The sequence below is a fragment of the Podarcis bocagei genome, assembly GCF_964188305.1.
Source record: "Podarcis bocagei genome assembly, chromosome: 7".
NCBI lineage: Eukaryota > Metazoa > Chordata > Lepidosauria > Squamata > Lacertidae > Podarcis > Podarcis bocagei.
Genome location: NC_138132.1, coordinates 81,295,721 through 81,317,225, shown reverse-complemented (window position 1 = coordinate 81,317,225; position 21,505 = coordinate 81,295,721). Strand labels below are relative to the sequence as shown.

At 49.3% G+C, this 21,505-nt stretch overlaps 1 protein-coding gene across 1 annotated transcript in view; it reads left to right on the top strand.

Annotated features, from left to right (window-relative positions):
• The window catches only part of UBR4 (ubiquitin protein ligase E3 component n-recognin 4), a 141,787-nt gene that overhangs the window by 21,593 nt on the left and 98,689 nt on the right, over nt 1-21,505 (top strand). The window contains exons 22-38 of the mRNA XM_081203319.1: nt 833-961; nt 1,649-1,831; nt 4,321-4,443; nt 5,207-5,436; nt 8,998-9,122; nt 9,384-9,481; nt 11,636-11,793; nt 12,453-12,662; nt 14,050-14,151; nt 15,492-15,592; nt 16,620-16,818; nt 17,625-17,813; nt 18,337-18,400; nt 19,165-19,356; nt 19,921-19,991; nt 20,196-20,343; nt 20,481-20,711. Of these exons, the coding sequence (XP_081059445.1) occupies nt 833-961; nt 1,649-1,831; nt 4,321-4,443; nt 5,207-5,436; nt 8,998-9,122; nt 9,384-9,481; nt 11,636-11,793; nt 12,453-12,662; nt 14,050-14,151; nt 15,492-15,592; nt 16,620-16,818; nt 17,625-17,813; nt 18,337-18,400; nt 19,165-19,356; nt 19,921-19,991; nt 20,196-20,343; nt 20,481-20,711 (2,553 nt within the window). The remainder of the gene's footprint in view (nt 1-832; nt 962-1,648; nt 1,832-4,320; nt 4,444-5,206; nt 5,437-8,997; nt 9,123-9,383; nt 9,482-11,635; nt 11,794-12,452; nt 12,663-14,049; nt 14,152-15,491; nt 15,593-16,619; nt 16,819-17,624; nt 17,814-18,336; nt 18,401-19,164; nt 19,357-19,920; nt 19,992-20,195; nt 20,344-20,480; nt 20,712-21,505) is intronic.

The following is a 21,505-nucleotide window of genomic DNA, read 5'->3' as shown; positions in this document are numbered from 1 at the left end:
GTGGAATGGAATATTCCCAACACTCTCTTCCCTATAAAAAAGCATTATTCAGTACAGTGGTTTGCATAATCCGCTAAGGAAGATAATAACACAATAAAATTCAAAAGCTTTACAGTTAATTAACAGTTAATTGCACATTTATTCAAAATCCAGTTAATTCAACAAATAACTTGATCCATCAATACCAGCTTTTCAAAGTCTTTTTATACCTCCTGTCCCTCACTGCCTCCCCCTTGCCTCTCAGCTCTCCCCATTTCCTCCTTTGGGACCCGCTGGCCTAAAGGAAGGCATTTTTCCTGTGGGGGCAAAATTGTACTTTTAGCAGATCCTCTGAACCAGAGTGGCGAGTGGAGCAAAGCCACAGCCTAGGACCCTCGTATCTACGGGACCGCCTCTCCTGGTATGCCCCACAGAGGAACTTACGGTCCTCAAATAAAAACATCTTGAAGGTCCCAGGCCACAGAGAGGTTAGGCTGGCCTCAACTAGAGCCAGGGCTTTTTCGGCTGCGGCTCCAACCTGGTGGAACGCTCTGTCACAAGAGACCAGGGCCCTGCAGGACTTGACATCTTTCCGCAGGGCCTGCAAGACAGAGCTGTTCCACCAGGCCTTTGGTTAGGGCACAGCCTGACTCCCTCCTTTGGCAATCTTTACAATACTTTAGTTTATGGTTGCCATCAATTTTGATTTTAATTAATTCTTATGATGTTTTTATAATGTTGCACTATTTTAGTGTTGTTAGCCGCCCTGAGCCCGGCTTCGGCTGGGGAGGGCGGGATATAAATAAAATTTATTATTATTATTATTATTTGGACTCCTCTGCTTCTCTTTCAGGTGTGCGAGGTCTTGTTTGCGAAGGCCACAAAATACGATGACCTGTACTCGGCCCTCACCTCGCTGCTGGCTGCTGGCTCCCAGTTCGACACCCTCCGAAGAAAGGAGAACAAAAATGTCACCGCACTGGTAAGGGCACCTCTGGCTCCTGAGCCAGACTTTGATGTGGCTGTTCTTCTGCTGCCGTCTCCAGATAAACTTGAATTTGTTTCACTGGATGAATCTGGCAGGGAACTCAGCTGCCGATCTGTCCTCTGAGTCTCTTGGCAGTGGTGGTTCATCTTTTGCACTGTGCAGCTTACAAGTGGGGCAGGCGGCAGCAATGTGGCTCAGTTGTGGGACCTAGTGCAGGAGCGGAATAAGTAAAGGTGGTCCCGAGTAGACAGTAGAGGCCTGTTGAGACTCTGGTCGTTGAACTGGCATGATGATGTGAGCCATCCTCACAGAAGGTTCTGGGTTCCCTCATTTGCCCAAGACATGAGATTTGTATGAGAGGGAAGGGTCATATACTATGGCCGCACATGTGTTCTGCTTGCAGAAAGTTTCTGGTTCAATCCCTGGCATTTCCAGAAGGTAGGGTTGGGAGAGACCTCTGCCTGTGAAACTTTGTAGAACCGCTGGCAGTCAGTATAGGCAAGGATGTTCTTGGCTGGACCGATGGGCCGACTCAATAGAAGGATGCTTCCTATGTCCCTCTGCAGGGCTTTCTATATCGATTAGGCTTCCTTGCCTTTGGCTTCCCTTTCAGTTTTAGTCCCTGAGGGTTGTTACAGAACTGCAGCTGGCTAATTCTGTCTTGCGTCTTCTTTTGCTCAGGAGGCCTGTGCGCTTCAATACTACTTCTTGATCCTCTGGCGGATCCTGGGGATCTTGCCACCCTCCAAGAACTACATGAACCAGCTGGCGATGAACAGCCCTGAGATGAGCGAGTGTGACATCCTGCACACCTTGCGCTGGTCTTCCCGTCTGCGTATCCCCACCTACGTCAGCTGGATCAAGGTAGCTGCTCCGCTTGGCCTGAGAACTTCAGGTTTTGTAGGTCGTCTAGATGGAATCATCCCCATTTATCCCTGCTTGTCCACATCCAGTGATCCACTGTGTAGCATTGTTTTAATGGTTGTGTTCGCCACGTATTGCATTTTCCTTTCATTGTAAGTCTTTGAGACTTTTTTGGTTTATTGGAGTTGACACATATAAATAAATACAGCTAAACCATGGTTTGGGGACGCGGGTGGCGCTGTGGGTAAAACCACAGTGCTTGCCGATCGTATGGTCGGCGGTTTGAATCCCCGTGGCGGGGTGAGCTCCCGTCTTTCGGTCCCAGCTCCTGCCCACCTAGCAGTTCGAAAGCACCCCTAAGTGCAAGTAGATAAATAGGTACCGCTTTATAGCGGGAAGGTAAACGGCGTTTCCGTGTGCTGTGCTGGTGCTGGCTCGCCAGAGCAGCTTCGTCATGCTGGCCACGTGACCCGGAAGTGTCTCCGGACAACGCTGGCCCCTGGCCTCTTAAGTGAGATGGGCGCACAACCCTAGAGTCGGACACGACTGGCCCGTAAAGGCAGGGGTACCTTTACCTTTACCCTAAACCATGGTTTACTGTTACACCAAGGCAGACTTGTACTTCCCTCCTGCAAGTGAGCTGTAAGAAGTCCTACTTTAGGATTATGTACAGCTTAGCTGTTATCTCCAAAGTCAAAGCTGTCATTAATTACAGTGGTGCCTCGCAAGACGAAATTAATTTGTTCCGCAAGTCTCTTCGTCTTGCGAGTTTTTCGTCTTGCGATGCACGGTTTCCCATAGGAATGCATTGAAAATCAATTAATGCGTTCCTAGGGAAACCGCCTTCAGACCTGGTCCGGGGACAGTCTGTCCCCGACCTCTTCTGAAGGCTGGGGGGGGGGGCAAGGGCTTTTCTTCCCACCCCCAGCATTTTAAAAAACCCCGGGACAGCGGAGGACTTCTCCGCTGTCCGGGGCGATCTTAAAATGCTGGCGGGTGGCATTTTAAAATCGCCCCGGGACAGCGGAGGACTTCTCCACTGTCCGGGGCAATTTAAAAGCCCCTGGGAAGGCAGGCAGGGGGACAAAGACTTTTGCCCCCCGCCAGCCTTCAGAAGAGGTCCAGGACCTCTTCTGAAGGCTGGCGGGGGGTGAAAGTCTTCCCCCCCCCGCCTGCCTTCCAAAGCCATCGGCGACAGCGGAGAAGGGCGCTGCCTTTCTCCGCTCTCCCGGCAAGGCAGGCAGGGGGGGGGGAGACTTTCGCCCCCCGCCGGCCTTCAGAAGAGGTCCAGGACCTCTTCTGTAGGCCGCCGGGGGGCGAAAGTCTTTCCCCCCCCGCCTGCCTTCAAAAGCCGTCCGCGATAGCGGGAAGCGCTTCCCTGCTATGCTGGACTGCTTTTAAAATGCTGGCGGTGGGGAGCAAAGCCTTTCGGCCCCCGCCGGCCTTCCTGGACCTCTTCTGAAGGCCGGAGGGGGGGAAAGGCTTTGCTCCCCACCACCAGCATTTAAAACAGGTCCCCGGAGATTTCCCTATGGGCTTTCATCTTGCGAAGCAAGCCCATAGGGAAATTCGTCTTGCGAAGCGCCTCCAAAACAGAAAACCCTTTCGTCTTGCGGGTTTTCCGTCTTGCGAGGCATTCGTCTTGCGGGGTACCACTGTATAACTATGGTTTGCTGAAACAAGGCAGCTAAATAAACCATGGTTAGAAATAGCCTCCCAGCCTATAGCCTTCCAGAGTGGCTGGGGCAACCCATTCAGGGCAGGGAACAAATAAATTGTTGTTGTTTTAGCAAACTATAGTTAAGATTAGCCACAGCTTGTTGGATTTTGGTTGTTTCCTCAAGCTGCTGTTTAAACAACAGCTGTTCAGTTACAAAATAAGAATATCCTCCCTCCCCCAGCAACAGGATGAACACATAAAATAGCCACTGCCCCCATACATGGAACGGCAAAAAATATATTTCCCTGGTGCTGAAAAGTTGACAATGTTGGCACCAGCCAATCTTACATGTGGGAGAGTGTTCCAGAGATGGAACAATAATAACACAATACAGTGGTACCTCGGGTTACATACGCTTCAGGTTACATACACTTCAGGTTACAGACTCCGCTAACCCAGAAATAGTACCTCGGGTTAAGAACTTTGCTTCAGGATGAGAACAGAAATTGCGCGGCGGCACGGCAGCAGTGGGAGGCCCCATTAGCTAAAGTGGTGCTTCAGGTTAAGAACAGTTTCAGGTTAAGAAGGGACCTCTGGAACGAATTAAGTACGTAACCAGAGGTACCACTGTAATTCTTAAGCGTTGTGGTCAAACACAGCCACTCTCTGTTCTCATGCGCTGCTGAGACCCCGGAAGTTACCTGTTTGATTCACTGTGGCATGCACTTTTCATGAAATTACCTTTCAGCGTAAGAGATGCTTCAGGCCTGTTGCAGTTCTCTTTCTCACGGTGTATTGTCTCTTTTTGTTTTCTCCTCCTTTCCCTTAGGATCACCTTGTTAAGCAGGGCATGAAATCTGAACACGCCACTTCTCTCGTTGAGCTGACCTCGGTCAAGTGCAGCTGTGTGAAGTACGACGTGGAAATAGCAGAGGAGTACTTTGCCAGACAGGTGTGTGTTGAGGTGCATAGAACTAGTGGCGGCAGCTGGATTTTTGTTACCTGCTCTGATGCAGTGCAGAGGGTAGTGAGAGGACTAAGGTACACAAGAACGTATTGAACATCCTGGATCAGTGCAATGGCCTGTGTATCCCAACCTCCTGTTCTCATAGTGGCCAACCAGGTGCCTGTGGCAAACTTGCAAACAGGACCCAAGCGCAAGCGCACTTTTGCCCTCTGTGGTTTTCCAGCAGGATCCAGCTGTGGAGGCAGAACATAGCCACCATACTAGGAGCCACTGATAACCATATCCTCTCTCGTTAATTGGTCCAATCCTCTTTTTTTAAAGCCATCCAAGTTGGCAGCCATCTCTGCCTCCTATGGGAGGGAGTTCTATTGTTTAACTATGCACTGGGTTAACAAGTCCTTTTGTCTGTCCTGAATCTTCCATGGAGGGTAACAATAATAATAGAACGACCTGGCAATATCCAGATGTTTCAGACATCTTTTTGAATCAGACTTGCCCAGGACAGCTGTTGGCACCCGGTTAGCAAAGACCAAGTTAGAATGTGACCCAGATTCCTGATCCTATCTTGCCTGTGAAACTCATTTGGGTGATTTCAGGCAAGTCTCTCTTAACCTAATGTGCTATTGCAGGGTTCTATTTTGAGAATAAAACAAGTTGGCTCCATGCAAGCCACCCCAAGCCTGCTAGGAGGGAAGGTTTGGGATCCAAATGTTCCCAGTAAAAATAACTGCTGCCATTCTTTCCAAAGATCTCCTCGTTCTGTGGGATCGACTGCACCACCATCCTTAGGCTGCACGAGATCCCCAGCTTGCAGTCGATTTATACCCTGGACGCCGCCATTTCCAAGGTCCAGGTCTCCCTTGACGAGCACTTCTCCAAGCTGGCCGCTGAGACTGACCCCCACAAGTCGTCTGAGATCACGAAGAACTTGCTCCCAGCTACCTTGCAGCTGATCGACACCTATGCCACCTTCACCAGGTAAGTGGGCTGCATCGTATTCCTGGAAGGGTTGTCTTAGAACAGGGTTTCCCCAACTTGGGTCTCCAGCTGGTTTTGGACTACAGTTCCCATCATTCCTGATCACTGGTCCCACTAGCTAGGGATGATGGGAGTTATAGTTCAAAAACAGCTAGAGATCCAAGTTGGGGAAAACCTGCCTTAGAACATAAGAAGAGCCCTGCCTAATTGGCCCAAGGGCCCATCTACTCCAGCAACCTGTTCTCACAACAGCTAACCAGATGCCCATTAAGGGAAGCCCTTAAGGAAGTCCTGAATGCAGCAACCCACTCTTCACACCTGTGATTCCCAGCAGCTGGTATTCAGTAGTGTTACTGCCTCCAACAGTGGAGATGGACCATATCATTAGCCTTCATTTCATTTCATTTTTCATTTCACTTTTAATTTGTTTACCGCCTTTCTATATCGATACACGCGAGGCAGTTTACAAACCGTAGACAAAAGCACAATTCGCAACAAAAAGCACATATCCTATGCCACTCTGATCCAGCGCAAATAAGTAATAATAAAAATATGACTTTAAAATAAGCAACTTACATCAAATAAAGTCATGTTCAACGATCAATTTAGAATAAGATATTGCACTATAAAATTAACCCTTGGAATATCAGCAAATAACAGCGAAACAAAAATTCACTTTCAGCTATTACAGGAAATAATTACTAGACGATAATCAACAGCAAAGTCATAATACATAAAAGACAATGTTAAAAGATTGAACTCTTCCATGAATTTATCCGATCCTGTCTTAAAACCATCCAAGTTGGGACTTCCGGGTTGGCGCGATCGGGAAATGGCGGATTCCCTCCGAGCTCCGGAGGGAATCGGCTCAGCGGTGGATGGGTCTTTGCCGTGCCGGCGACACGGGGACCCTTAAAAACCGCAGGCGCGGAAGCCTGCGGACTGAAGACTCGGCGGGTGCCTTAAGCGCCCCCCCTGATTCGCAATGAGCCTTTTTAAAGGCTACGGAGGGGATACAGGGGACGGCGTGGCACTGAGAGTCGACCGCTACCGCCGCTGAGCGAAGCCGCGAGCCATAACTGGAGAGCGCTGACTTCCTTCCTTGAAATTCGGACTGAAAAAAGAACCCGTGAGTAATTTGGAACTGAACTTTAAAACTTTTACCTTTTGAATTTGAGACGACCGGGGGGTGTGCTAAAAGGAAGTCCCCACCCCCCCCCTTGCAGACGATCCAGAGCAACGAAATAAGAACTAAGCTGGAGTGCCTACCCTGTAAAGGGTGAGTTTTAAAAAGACAGTAACTTCCAAGATTTAGAAAGGTAAATTTGAGCAGGAGAGTGGAGTGTTGGAAGAGTCTTTGTTTTGTGGTAAACAACCCTCCCTCCCGGGCCCGGGAGCGACCTGCTTTGGAGCCTGTATAGAGGAGCAGAATTTGACAGCTGTCAAAAGCTGTCAAATGGACTATTAATAGTGAAAAAAATTGCTGTTTAAGACCTCTCCGGATTAAAAGGAGTTACAATTGAACTAAAATTTTGAGAAACAAAGAAACAATAATAGGACAGAGGATTGTTGGAGAAAAGGTTACTCAGTAACCAGATTCCCTCTAGGGGGAATTCTGTGGAATTACAATGGCTGTGGGTGGAAAGATACTGAGAGAAATCGAAAGAATGTTCTCACTGGTGGGAACCCTACAGGAGCAGACTACAGCTATGAGTAAACAATTGACGACCTTGGATTTGGAAACAAGTAGTTCTGCTGAAAGTAATGAGGGCCTGAGTGAGAAAGAACCCACAGCTGAATTTGAAACAATAAACAAAGAAGAGGAGAAGACAAAACAAGAAAGAGAACAAGTTATCTGGGAAAGTACTAACCAGAAGCCGACATCTGGAGAATACAAGCAAGGAGACTATTGGATTAAATCCACTCTAAGCCTACGAAAGATACAGAAGATGAAAGTGGAGGCCCTGGGACTTTATGGAATTCAGGAGTTCGAAATAAAGAAGTACAATTGGGGCCTCCACATAGACTTTGATTTTGACTATCAGCAAGACTTAGGCCTTGTGGAAATTCCTCAGCAGTTGCCTTTAAATATGGGAAGAGACTATGGACTGATTGGATTGATTGTTAAGGAAATCTTTCGAGACTCGATGACAGACAAAAAGGACTACCAACAAAACCGGCGGAGAGGGACTAAAAGAGAATTGAGAGCCTCGGATATCCGGAATCCAGGCTAAAAACTGTTAATTTGGACATGTCTCGGGAAAGGACGCAAAGCGGGGAGGGGAGGGAGGGAAGTATCAAATTTAAACAACACTCAAGACCAGGGGGTTTAGTATTAAGAAAATTATGTAAGAAAAAATGAGAAATCGAGGGAAGAGAATTGGGGTCCAACTTAGGGAAAATTTATTTTTGTTTTTTATAAAAGGACTAATATTAAGATGGAAGAAATGCCAACTTGCTGACATAAGTTTGGGAATAGGGATGCAGGGGAGGGGGTGGGGGGAAGTCAAGGACTAGGGTTAGAAAATAAGATTTTCGGGAACTATTCTTGTTCGTTGTTTTTTATGTTTGTTTTGGTGTGTTGTTTGTGTTTATATAAAATGTGAAAACCCAATAAAAATATTTAAAAAAAAAAAAATAAAACCATCCAAGTTGGAGGTCATCATTGCCTCTTGTGGGAGGGAGTTCCACAGTTTAATCATCATCATCAACCTTTTATTCGACCGCCAGTCAGAAAAAAAGTACATTTGTCAATACACAGTTAAAAGCTCCAGGAAATTTTAGAACTTAGCCAACACTAAAATGGGCTAGACAGATAGCCCCATATCAATACAGTCAATTATAATCTTGCGACGCTTAAAAGCTAAAAAAAGAAATTTGGCCACCAAGGAAGGTATAGCTCTAGTGACGTTATTCAGCAAGTGTAAAACCTGGTTTTCTCCGGATAGGAAGCTAGATTGACATAGGAGTGGGTCTATAAAATTATGTCTAAGCTCTGCATAAGAAGGGCAAGTCAAGAGAATGTGTTCGGTGGACTCAACCACACCCATGGCACAATGACAGGTTCTCTGGGCGTATGGTACTCCCCTGTACCTTCCCCACAATATCGCAGAGTAAAGGACATTTAATCTAGCCGCTGTAAGAAGTCTACGGTATTCCACATAGTGAATTTCTGCAAGGTAGGGGGCTGGTATGGTCCGATAAATCTGGTCCCCTAGGAACATCCCTGGTTTTACCTGGGCTATGTCCTCTTGTCTGGCAATGTCGCTCAGTCACCGGGAGATCACAGCTCTAGCTAACAGACAATGTTAAAAGATTGAACTCTTCCATGAATTTATCCGATCCTGTCTTAAAACCATCCAAGCTGGAGGTCATCATTGCCTCTTGTGGGAGGGAGTTCCACACACAGTTTGACTATGCCTGATCTGAATCGTCCAGCTTTCAGCTTCTTCAGGTGGCCTGGAGTTCTAGTATTTTGAGAGAGGGAGATATCTTTTCTCAGAGACCCCCAAAAGTCTGAATCTGGAACTCCCAACCTCCCCTCCCCTGTCCCTGGTGCAGGTCTTACTTACTGCAGAGCCTCTCGGAAGAAGGCGCTTCTGAGAACAAGCCCACAGAGGAGAAGCTACAGGGCTACGCAGCCGTCCTGGCTATCGGCTCCAGCCGATGCAAATCCAACACTTTAGGTAAGCTGTTTTTTGCCCTCCTTCCCTGGTGTGGCTGCACCACTGTGATTGCATTCCCACATGATGTTACTGCTCCTCCATACGTAGAGCACATGCGTTCAAAATGCCCTGGATTCAATCTCCAGCATCTCCATTTGGTTGGGGGAGGGGGTGAGCGGGCAGCTGAGCTTGGAGCCTCTCCAACTCCATGAAGTTCCTGGGTGGAGTTTGACTTCGTGCCCTGAAAGCGTGTCTCTTGTTTGCCGGTCTTCTGTGGAGCAGGGCCAGCCCTTGTCCAGAACTTGCCTTCAGCTGTGCAGTCTTTGTGTGAATCATGGAACAACATCCACACCAATGAATTCCCAAACATTGGCTCATGGGTAAGTCCAGTTTTATAAATATTACTATTATTGTTTATTTTCTGGCTGCAGTGGCAAAGGGCTAAGTATTCCCCCCCCCCCCCCGCATTTGCTACCCACGATGGGATGAGCTCCCGTTGCTCGGTCCCTGCTCCTGCCAACCTAGCAGTTCGAAAGCACATCAAAGTGCAAGTAGATAAATAGGTACCACTCCGGCAGGAAGGTAAACGGCGTTTCCGTGCGCTGCTCTGGTTCGCCAGAAGCGGCTTAGTCATACTGACCACATGACCCAGAAGCTGTACGGCGGCTCCCTCGGCCAATAAAGCGAGATGAGCGCCGCAACCCCAGAGTCGGCCACGACTGGACCTAATGGTCAGGGGTCCCTTTACCTTTATATTTATATACTGCCTTTTCCTCTAAGGAGCTCCAAATGGTGTATACAGGTCTCCCCTTCCCCATTTCATCCTCACAACAACCCTGTGAGGTAGGTCGCTGAGAGATGGTGACTGGCCCAAGGTCACCCAGTGAGCTTCATGGCAGAGAGGTGATTTGAACCCTGGTCTCTCAGGTCCCAGTCCGACGGTAACAACTCGGTTGTTGGGAAAAGGAAGCAGCTCACACTGGCTGCTTCACCTTCTCACATTTCCCTCTCCTTCCTCCTTGTCCCCATTCAGTGGACCTTTATGGTGGTAAGCTCTCCTCTCTGCCCACTAGATGGCAGGCTCATCCATTGGTTTAATCTCCTCTTCTGCTTAACACTGTTGGGATACTGCCAGGGAGACGGGGGCATTTGGCAGGCCCCCAGCTGGCTCCAGCCACCGGCCGGCAGCTGGGCGATCTCCAGTTCCCGGTGCAGCATCAATCAGCGACACAAGCCTCAGATACGTTTAGAGACTCGGCACGCTCTTATCAGCAGAGTGAATAAATCCTCACAACGGAAGTGGCGGACAGAGACATGTTTGAGCATCATTTACAGCACTTTATTCAGCATAGTTCAGGAACAAAGGAAAAACATGTCTGCTTCCCTTCTTTTCCAAGCAAACAGCAGCAAAGCAAAACCAATATACAAACAGAAGTTCCCAGCAGACTGTGCGGCAAGTAAACAGGCATGTGACACACAACTGTCATGCCTGTTCCCTTTTAAGGTGGAAAGGAACTATATCCTAACAAACACATCTCTCAAGCTAGCTATGAGGTCTCTCTCTTCAAGAAAATCTTTAATAAAAATACATTAAAAAAACAACAACTCAGCAGAGCACTACCACATTTTTTTTTTTTAAAAAAAAGCTAGCTATGAGGTTTCTCTCTCTAGGAGGTGAAGGGGGAAAAGGTGCTTAAAACTTAACTTGACCAGCCCCCAAAAGCAGCTGTGGGACAGCTATCCTTAAAGCAAAACCTTGCCTTATGGTGTGATAAGAACCATAAAATGAGCCTGCTGGATCAGGCCAGTGGCCCATTTAGTGAAGCATCCTGTTTCACAGTGGCCAACCAGATGCCTCGATGGGGAAATCCCGCCCCCCAGCAGGATCCACACACAAGGCCACCCTCCCTCCTGCAGTTTCCAGCAACTGGTATTCAGAAGCATCACTTTCTCTAATCACGGAGGCAGATTGTAGCCATTTCGGTGGAAGCCTTTTGTGTCTTCTTCATACAACTGCAGCTGGTGGCCATAAAAGAAGCAGCTTTCTCACCTGTATTTTCACCCACCCAAATCTGGATTTTGAAACACTCCCTTGGGCTGTTTAGTTTAGGGCTGTAGCCAACTAAGTCCTACTCGGAGTAGACCCATTGAAATGAATGGACATGCCTGACTTAGGACCGTTCGTTTCAGTGGATCTCCTCTGCATAGACCAGTGCTGGGTACAACCCCTTAAATTTTATACACCCTGGGAGTCAATTTTTCCGTGGTATTGTATTTATTTGCTGATTTTTAAAAAAACAATGTTTTCTTGCATTTTTTACTCACTCTTAATTGTGCACTCTAAATAGCCCTGGAATAAACATTAAATGAAGATGGTAATATAGGAAATGTATTTAAAAAGCAAAAGCAAATGAGTTGGAGCTAACTCAATTAGACACTCTGAAATGAATGGACCTGGGAGAGGCATGTTAATTAATTTAGTGGGCCTACTGTGAGGAGGGACTAGCATTGGATGCTCTTTTGCTTGCTTCCAGCGCAACGCTTTTGCCAACGACACGATCCCAGCGGAGAGCTACATCAGCGCGGTGCAAGCCGCCCACCTCGGCACCCTCTGCAGCCAGAGCCTTCCCCTTGCAGCCTCCTTGAAGCGGACCCTCCTCTCCTTGGTCAGGCTCACTGGTGACCTCATTGTGTAAGCGGAAATGTGTTTGGTTCACAGACAGCCCCTCTTTCATCTAGACCAATGGGCATCACTTTGGGGTGGGCCATCTGTCTGTCTATCTGAGTGGCAGCAGCTCCCCAGACGGGACATTTCCTAGCCCTACCTGGAGATACCATTGCAGATCCTCTTCTGCTGAGCTAGGGCTCTTCCCTAAGACCAGCGGTTCTCAACCTGTGGGTCGCCAGATGTTGTTGGACTACAACTCCCATCATCCCTGAGCTCTGGCCTTGCTAGCTAGGGGTGATGGGAATTGTAGTTCAACATCTGGGGACCCACAGGTTGAGAAAGGCTGCCTTAGTAATAATAATAATAATAATTTATTATTTATACCCCGCCCATCTGGCTGGGCCTCCCCAGCCACTCTGGGCGGCTTCCATAAAAACCAAAAACACAGAACGCTGCCTTGTACCAAGTAAGACCATTGGTCCCATCTAGTCAGTATTGCTTGCACAGACTAGGAGCAGCTCCCCTGGGTTTTAGACAGGTGGTGTTCCCAGCCCTAGCTAGAGATCCGACTGGGGATTGAACTGGGGACCTTCTGCATGCAAAGCAGGTGCTCCTTTACTGAGCTACGTGCCCCTTCCTCATCAGCCTTTTGAGTGCCCTCTTTTCCCTCCCTCCACCTCCAGCTGGTCAGATGAACTGAACCCGCCCCAGGTCATCCGCACACTGCTTCCCCTTCTCCTGGAGACCAGCACGGAGAGCGTAGCAGAGATCAGCAGCAACTCCCTCGAGAGGATCCTGGGCCCAGCGGAATCGGACGAGTTCCTGTCACGTGTCTATGAAAAATTGATCATGGGCTGTTACAACATCCTGGCCAATCACTCTGACCCCAACAGGTATGGATTCTTTCACAGCCCTAAATGCCTTGAGCAATAAGAAGAGTCTGCTGGATGAGGCCAGTGCCCCATCTAGTCCAGCATCCTGTTCTCACAGTGCTCAACCAGATGGGCCAGTGGGAAGACGAAAAGCAGGATTTGAGCACAAGAGCACACCCCCTCCTGAGGTTTCCAGCAACTATTACTCAGAAGCATTGCTGCCTTCGACTGTGGAAGCAGAGCAGAGCCACCAGGCTAGTAGCTATCAGAAGCCATCTCCTTGGTCTTGTGCTCCATGAATTTGATTTGTCCTCTTTTAAAGCCAGCTAGGTTGGTGGCTGTTGCTTAAATATATGCCCAGTTCTTTCCCTGGAGGCAATGCAATGTCCTCCGTTGCTTGCATCCTTTTCCAAAGCGCTTTTATACTGTTTCAGCAGAGCAAATCCCTTGTGCAGATAAATCTAAATGTGACACGTGTAGCTGTTTCTGTACAGCTGAACCACAGAACTGGTCTTAGCTGGGTCTCTTCTGCAGGCTCCTTGTTGTTCTGCTGATTCACTAAAAAGATGGGGCCCTGTTGCCCCTCTTCCCTCAGAGGGAATGCAGCTCATGAGATCAGAAGGCCTCGAAAGGCCTTGAGCATTTCTAAGCAACTAGCATAGAATTGTAGAGTTGGAAAAGGACCCCACGGTCATCCAGTCCAACCCCCTGAAATAAAACCTGCTGCGGCTTTAATCTAACATGGCTACCACACCCTCCCGTGGGAGCGACTTCCATAGTTTAACTCTGTGCTGTGTGAAGAAGGACTTCTGGGTTTACCACAGGCATTTGATTGACGACTGTGAGAAGAGGCTGCTGGACTAGATAGGCCATTGGCCTAATTACCGTATTTTTCATTCTATAAGACGCACTGCTCTGGAGGTTTCGGGCGGCTATCCCTGAAGCCTGGAGAGTGAGAGGGGTTGCGAAAGCAACGCGAAGCCTCCGGAGCGCAGCGGGCGGCTATCCCTGAAGCCAGGAGAGTCTTGCTCTCCTGGCTTCAGCGAAAGCAACACGAAGCTTGCTGTGCAGCACTCCTTCAGCGAAGCAGGAGGAGAAATGGATGGGGCTCCGTTTCTCCTGCCACTTCGCTGAAGGGGCGCTGTGCAGAGCAGGAGAGAATTTTTTTTTCTTGTTCTCCCCCTCTAAAACTAGGTGCATCTTATGGTCGGGTGCATCCTATAGAGCGAAAAATACGGTACTTTTTAAAGCTGAACTGCCATGGCTGCAGTGGGTTCCTCCCATTAACACAAGTGGATAACCAATGCTGCCCTCCTCACTGTTAAAAATGTGTCCTGTGCTTGGTAAGACTTAACCTGCCTCTAGATAAAGTTCCCATCTCTGGAAAAACAATTTCCCCTTCCCTTAGTGGCCTTGATGAATCCATCTTGGAAGAATGTCTGCAGCATCTGGAAAAGCAACTGGAAAGCAGCCAGGCCCGGAAAGCGATGGAAGAGTTTTTTTCCGAGAGGTGAGCAAGGCCATCCACCTTCCTGTTACCTCTGCATTTCTGACATGCCCTTCTGCTCAGGTGCTGCCGAGCTCCTGTCTGCTGTGCAGCTTGGCCAGGTGACCAAGAATGATGGGAGTTGTAGTTCAACAGGGGTCATCACCCATGGCTATGTCACCCTCTGCCAACTTGGTGCCCTTCAGATATTTTGAATGATAACTGCCTGTATACACTGGGGCTGATGGGAGTTGTGGTCCCAAAACATCTGGAGCTTTGGAGGCTGGGAGATACGCTAAGAGCCTAAGCAAATGTCCATCTAGTTTTGAAAGAGGCCCAGACAGATGCCTCTAAGAAAAGCATAAGTGGAGGAATGGAGGCCAAAGTCTTTTCCCCTGCTTATTTACGTTTTTACTTACTTATTTATAAAAATAGTTACAGACTGCTTTTCATAAGAGAAAACCAGAGTGGTTTACAAAAACCACATGAAAAACCATATATAAATCCTAAGATCAGAAATAAGCTGTTATGGAAAGATTCATTCTTAATCACCTGCATAGGCCTGACAGAATAGAAAAGTTTTCAGCAGGCATGAAATGAAAGGTGCCTGAACTGAAGGCTCTGTATCATTGTTGTCAAATGAGCCCCTTCAACTCTGGGAATGACCCAAGGATGCTCCCTGCAGGTGGTCTCAGCAACTGAGCTGGAATTTAAGGGCTCAGGCAGTCCCTGAGGCACTCTGGACCAAAGTTGGTCAGGGCTTTGTAAATTAATAAGGTAAAGGTACCCCTGACCTATAGGTCCAGTCGTGACTGACTCTGGGGTTGTGGCGCTCATCTCGCTCTATGGGCCGAGGGAGCCGGCATTTGTCCGCAGACAGCTTCCGGGTCATGCGGCCAGCATGACTAAGCCGTTTCTGGTGAACCAGAGCAGTGCACGGAAACGCTGTTTACCTTCCCACCAGAGCAGTACCTATTTATCTACTTGCACTTTGACGTGCTTTCGAACTGCTAGGTTGGCAGGAGCAGGGACCGAGCAACAGGAGCTCACCCCGTTGCGGGGATTCGAACCGCCGACCTTCTGATCAGCAAGTCCTAGGCTCTGTGGTTTAACCCACAGCGCCACCCGCATCCCTTTTGTAAATTAATACAAGGATCTAAATTCCATATATCTGCTATTCTAAGTTATGCTGTCTCCAAACATGGGGGTTCCATTTTGCCATCAGTGGGGCTTAATGGCATGTAGCGTGGGGAGGACAGACTGCAAATTCCAACATTTTCTTAGGCTCCTGACACTTAACGTAACTTGTGTGGCTACCAGCCATCTTGTCTAATGCCTTCTATCCAATGTTCCTTTTGAACCAGTGGAGAACTGGTGCAGATCATGATGGCGACAGCCAACGAAAGCCTTTCGGCGAAGTTCTGCAACAGGGTCCTGAAGTTCTTCACCAAGCTCTTCCAGCTCAGTGAGTGGTCCTGCTCAGTCCTGCTTTGTGGCTATAGTTTTGACTTGTACAGGAATAAGAAACTGTTCACTGCATTTAATGCTTGCTACGTTGGGCCGAACGTTGGCGAGGTGCTTGCTTTAACACGGTTGTTGGTGCATGGGCCCAGTTCCATCTGAAACCTTCCCCTTCCCTCAGCTACTACTGAGGCTGTTGGACGGATGGAGGGGAGGGATGGAGGGAAGCTACCGCCAGCCCCAGTTGCGTCAGATCATGTGAAAAACCCTTATATCCATTCCTCCTCGGAGGATAGCACAGCCTTCTCTTTTCCTCTCCCCTTTTGTGGCTGCCCAAATTCAAGGAACAAGGCCGCTTCCAAATTTCTACAGCTCTCTTTTATACACACACTGTGGCTTAGCAAAAATCTCTTGAAACACTCAGGGATGGGTTTGCAAAATAAGCTTGCAGACATCTGCAAACTCGTCAGATAACTCACTTTCCTTTGTTGCAAAATGCAGGTGATCTTAGCCTGCAGTATTTGGCTAGAGCAGTGCTTCTCAAAATTGGGTCTCCCGCCGTTGCTGGATTACATCTCCCACCATCGCTGAACACTGGTCCTGCTTGCCAGGGATGATAGGAGTTGTAGTCCAACGACAGCTGGCAGCTCTACTGGGATCGATGGTTCTCTCTCTCTCTCTCTCTCTCTCTCTCTCTCTCTCTCTCTCTCCCTCTCTCCCTCTCTCCCCCCCCCCCCCGGTAAAATTAATGCTGGTGAGCCCTTGGGGAAACTGTCTTAGGAGCAGAGGAAGCTGCCTGTTACAGTGAGTCAGACTGCTGGACCACTTGTCTCACTATTGTCTGCAATGGCTGGCAGCAGCTGTCCAGGCCTTCAGGCAGGGAGTCTTTCCCCAGCCTTTTCCCAAGGTGACACGGATTGAACCTGGGATCTTATCCATACAATCTCTGCCCCCGAACTGTGACCCCTCTCGGCTTTCCGTGGAGGTTGCTGGTTGCTCAGTTCCACCTTCTTTTTCTCTGCCTCTTCTAGCTGAGAAGAGCCCCAACCCCAGCCTCCTGCGCCTGTGCGGCTCCTTGGCCCAGCTGGCATGCGTAGAGCCAGTGCGCCTCCAGGCCTGGCTGACCCGGATGACCACCTCACCCCCGAAAGAGTCTGACCAGCTGGAGGTGGTGCAGGAGAACAGGCAGCTGCTCCAGCTGCTGACAACCTACATTGTCCGAGAGAACAGGTAGGTGGACCGGCCCCATCCAGGTAGGGAGCTTCTAGTTTTTAGCCACATGGGAAGCTGCTTTATATGGAATCAGACCATTGGTGTATCTAGCTCAGTACTCTCTGCACCAGTGGTTCCCAAGGTGGGCAGTACTGCCCCCTGAGGATGGGGGTGGAATTACCTAGGAGGGCTCTAAGAGGCAGAGGAGTTGGTGATGCAAGACTCCTGCTAAGGGACTTGGTGCCACTTCCTCAGGCTTATCCACAATTAAGAAGTTACCGACAACGAAGTAGTTAGTAAGCATCATATCGGAGGCTCTTGCAACTAGCAGACTTTGAAAAGCTGGTGTCACTGGATCAGGTTCATCACTTTGCTGGATTGATTAACCTGAAGAGCTTTGATTGGATTTGGAATGAATGTGCAGTTAATTGAGTTTCATAGCAGGTCGTTCAAGCCACTATTCTGAATGATGCTTTTTGTAGAGCAAGGGGCGCTGGGGATGACTTCATGGAACCTAGGGGGTGCTGGGGCCCTGAAAACAGTTTGGGAACCAGTGATTCATACACGGACTAGCAGTGGCTCTCCAGGGTTTCAGAGCAGATTTCCAGCTCTACCTGGAGATGCTGCCGGCTATTGGAGCCGGGACTGTCCGCATTCAAAGCAGCTGCTCTGCCATTGAGCAGCTACCCTCCCCCGTAGCTTCCCAAACCCCTGTTTCGATTCAAGTGGTTACAAGCATTAGCTGTCAGGATGCCTCCCTGCAGTAAGTAAATGGGAATGACTTGATCTCGGTGTGATGGGCCGCTACTGTCTTGCCTTTCCAGCCAAGTCGGCGAAGGCGCCTGCACTGTCCTCCTGAGCACCCTGATCCCGATGGCCACGGAGATGCTGGCAAATGGTGACGGAACCGGCTTTCCCGAGCTGATGGTAGTCATGGCCACTCTGGCCAGCGCTGGTCAAGGGGCAGGGCACCTCCAACTTCACAGCGCCGCTGTTGATTGGCTGAGCAGATGGTAAGAAGGGTGGTGGGAAGTGTCTTGTTTTGTGTGTCATCCTCTCCCTCTCCTGAACAGAAATGGCTTAAGGTGATTGGATGGTTTGTATTGAGATGCAAAGGCGTTTGCCTGTCCATAGCCTGGAACGGTGAACTGTGCCACTGGGGCAGGGCATGCCTTCTTTTCTCTTCTTTCTTTCTTTTATTTGATTTTCAAGATTTAATTATCATTATGAATAACGATTTGGTAGGAAATACGTAAGAAGAAAATGGGGGGGGGGGACAGCGGTAACAAAACAACAACCAGGGTTCACAGCCATTGCATCATAAAATAAAGTATGTTCTCAAGAGACTATACATTGAATTAGATGTTACAACAAAATCCTACCTGAAAGAGTACAGAGCTATAATTACAAATTCCAAATGTTGCCATATTTCATTGGGACTTATCATTCCTGTGATTAGGTTGGAGATCCAATATTCTAGGCCAATTTTCTGCCATCTTCCCCGCCAACCACTCTTTTTATCTCTCGCTGTTCTAGCAAGAAATACTTGTCTCAGAAGAACGTCGTTGAGAAAATGAATGCCAACGTCATGCATGGAAAGGTAACGCCTATCTTTGCTTAAGGGGTATGTGCAGTTAATTCCCTTGTGGTCTTGTAGATCAGGCAGCACCAAGGGGGAGCCAGGGAAGAAGGGGTGGAGGACAGGGCAATATGGAGCCTCCTTCCTGAACACAAGGGTGATCCTTCCTTGCATAGAGAATCTTGAGCTCAGTCTGTCATTGTGACTTTTGCCCAACATTTGAGGGAAGCATTGTGGTCTCCGGCAGTCTACTCTGGGAGTCTACCCCGGTGGATGCTGTCCAGAGAAACCCAGCTTTGCTTTGTGCAGTTTAATAGAATCGGCTTGGGAGGTATATCTGAATACTTGCCATGGCAGTGAACTGCCTTATACTGAGTTAGACTATTGGTCCACCTAGTTCAGTATGGTCCGCACTGACCGGCAGCAGCTCTCCAGGGTTTCAGGCAGGGGACATTTCCAGCCCTACGTGGAGATGCCTTTGTGGGTTAAACCTGGGACCTCCTGCTTGCATAGAGGTGCTCCACCACTGAGCTATGGCCCATCCACCATGGGGTGGTGGAGAGAAGACTTCTTCTTGGAACAAGGGGCATATTCCAGCCAGCCAAAAGCACTTGGGGAGGGTGTGCTCGGTGGAGAGTCCCAGGGGGCAAAACAGAGAGGCCCACAGGCCTGAGTCTCTCAGCAGAGTCAATGCTGCAGCCTGACTGTCACGTTGCAGCAGGATTTAGTGGAAAAGGCCTCTATCTGTGTGACTGAATGCCTCTTCCTCCTCTTACCTCTTGCAGCACGTGACTATCCTGGAATGCACCTGCCATATCGTCTCCTACCTGGCTGATGTCACCAATGCCCTGAGCCAGACCGGCGGGCAGGGCCCCAGCCACCTCTCTGTTGATGGGGAGGAGCGGGCCATTGAGGTGGACTCAGACTGGGTGGAGGAGCTGGCCGTGGAGGAGGAGGACTCCCAAGCTGAAGACTCGGTAGGTGGCCTGAGACTCGCTTGGCAAACTGGTCTAGCAAAGTGGCGAGCTCACTGTGCTCTATGAAAAGGTGCTCTATGGTCAGTGCTCTATGAAGACAAAACACTAAATTGTAAAAGACCCCTTACATTTAAGGTTTCCTTTTTTGCCTTTGTGTGAGGCTAACTCGGGATTGGTTGAATTTAAATTTAGAAGGGCTCTTAATCTTCCCAAAGCAACAGATGTGATGGTAAAACTGTGCCCATACTGTACAATTTTCAAGTACCACATGCATGAGGATTTCCATGAATGAAGGCTGTTTCATATGCAGAAAAGTAGGGCATTTGGGAGAAGGTGGTTCTGGTTTAGCCTTCTCCCCGAGTTTCTACTATTCTACATGCAGAGATTTTATCGCTTTTTTAAAATAAAGGAGCATTCAGCCAAGTGAATTGCCCACAGATCTGATACCTCTTCAGCTGGTTGTGAATACAAAGCCATTGTGTTGACACTGGTCTGAAGAAAGACTGTGTAGCTTTCCAGCTAAAAGTCCCTCTCCTCTCCTCTCTGGTGTGTGTATGTGTGTAGGATGAGGACTCGCTCTGCAACAAACTTTGTACGTTTACCATCACTCAGAAAGAATTCATGAACCAACACTGGTGAGTCACCCTTGATTTTGAAATTTTGAGTTGGGGGGCTTCTCTGTGGTCACCCGTTGTCTTGTGGCATTTGTCAGCCTGATAGTCCTGTCCTGGTGACCCAGGGTAGGGGGAAGTGCCCATTGCTGTGTTGGTCACCCAGCAGCCATTCATCATGCAAACATAACTGACTGCTTTCAAGAAATAAAAACCTTCGCTCTGCAGGTACCACTGCCACACCTGCAAGATGGTTGACGGCGTCGGGGTCTGCACTGTTTGTGCGAAGGTTTGCCACAAGGACCACGAGATCTCGTATGCCAAGTACGGCTCTTTCTTTTGCGACTGTGGGGCAAAGGAGGACGGCAGCTGCCTGGTACGCTTCTCTGGTGATCGGGGGTGTTGGGATCTGTGGGGTGTTGTTGATGGCAGCCCAGGCGGCACGCCGCAGGGGTGAAGCCACGTGCCGGGTGTGAGCCTGACCACACGGAAATCTTGCTCCTGATTTTGCAGGCCTTGGTGAAGAGGACGCCCAGCAGCGGCATGAGCTCCACCATGAAGGAGTCTGCCTTCCAGAGCGAGACCCGCGTCCCTGAGAGCGTCGTCCGGCACTCCAGCACCTCCCCCACGGACAAATCCAAGACCTCCCTCAACGACGGGCGGGGAGGGTCTGACGAGGAAAAGCCCAAGAAGAGCAGCCTGTGCCGGAACGTGGAGGGCTGCCGGGAGCAGCTGCAGTCCCAGGTGGGCTGAAGGCCTCTTTCCTCAAGGGAGGAGCCTGGTGGAACCATGGGGAAGTTGGGGGGCACCTGCCTCTTGAGATCAGGAACATAGGAAACTCCCTTAGGCCAAGTTAGGGTAATTGGTCCAACCAGCTCAGTATTGTCTACACTGGCTGGCAGCAGCTCTCCAGGCTTTCAGGCAGGGAGTGTTTCCCCAGCCCTTCCTGGAGATGTTTCCTGGATTGAACCGTGGGCCTTCTGCATGCAAAGCAGGCACTCTGCCACTGAGCTTCCCCTAAATAAAGTAAGAGTCTAGTCCTCATGGTTCAGAATGAAGTTCTAAGTTAAATTGAAAGCTGTCCGATACTGAGCCGGGCCCTTAGTCCATCTAGCTCGCTGGCAGTGGCTCTCCAAGGTTTCAGCCAGGAGTCATTCCTGATTAGGGTCGGGGATTTAATCTGGGACCTTCAACATGCAAGGCAGACCCCTGACCATTAGGTCCAGTCGTGACCGACTCTGGGGTTGCGGTACTCATTTCGCTTTATTGGCTGAGGGAGCCGGCGTACAGCTTCTGGGTCATGTGGCCAGCATGACTAAGCCGCTTCTGGCGAACCAGAGCAGCGCGCGGAAACGCCGTTTACCTTCCCGCCGGAGCGGTACCTATTTATCTACTTGCACTTTGACGTGCTTTCGAACTGCTAGGTTGGCAGGAGCAGGGACTGAGCAATGGAAGCTCACCCCATGGCAGGGATTCAAACTGCTGACCTTCTGATCGGCAAGTCCTAGGCTCTGTGGTTTAACCCACAGTGCCACCTG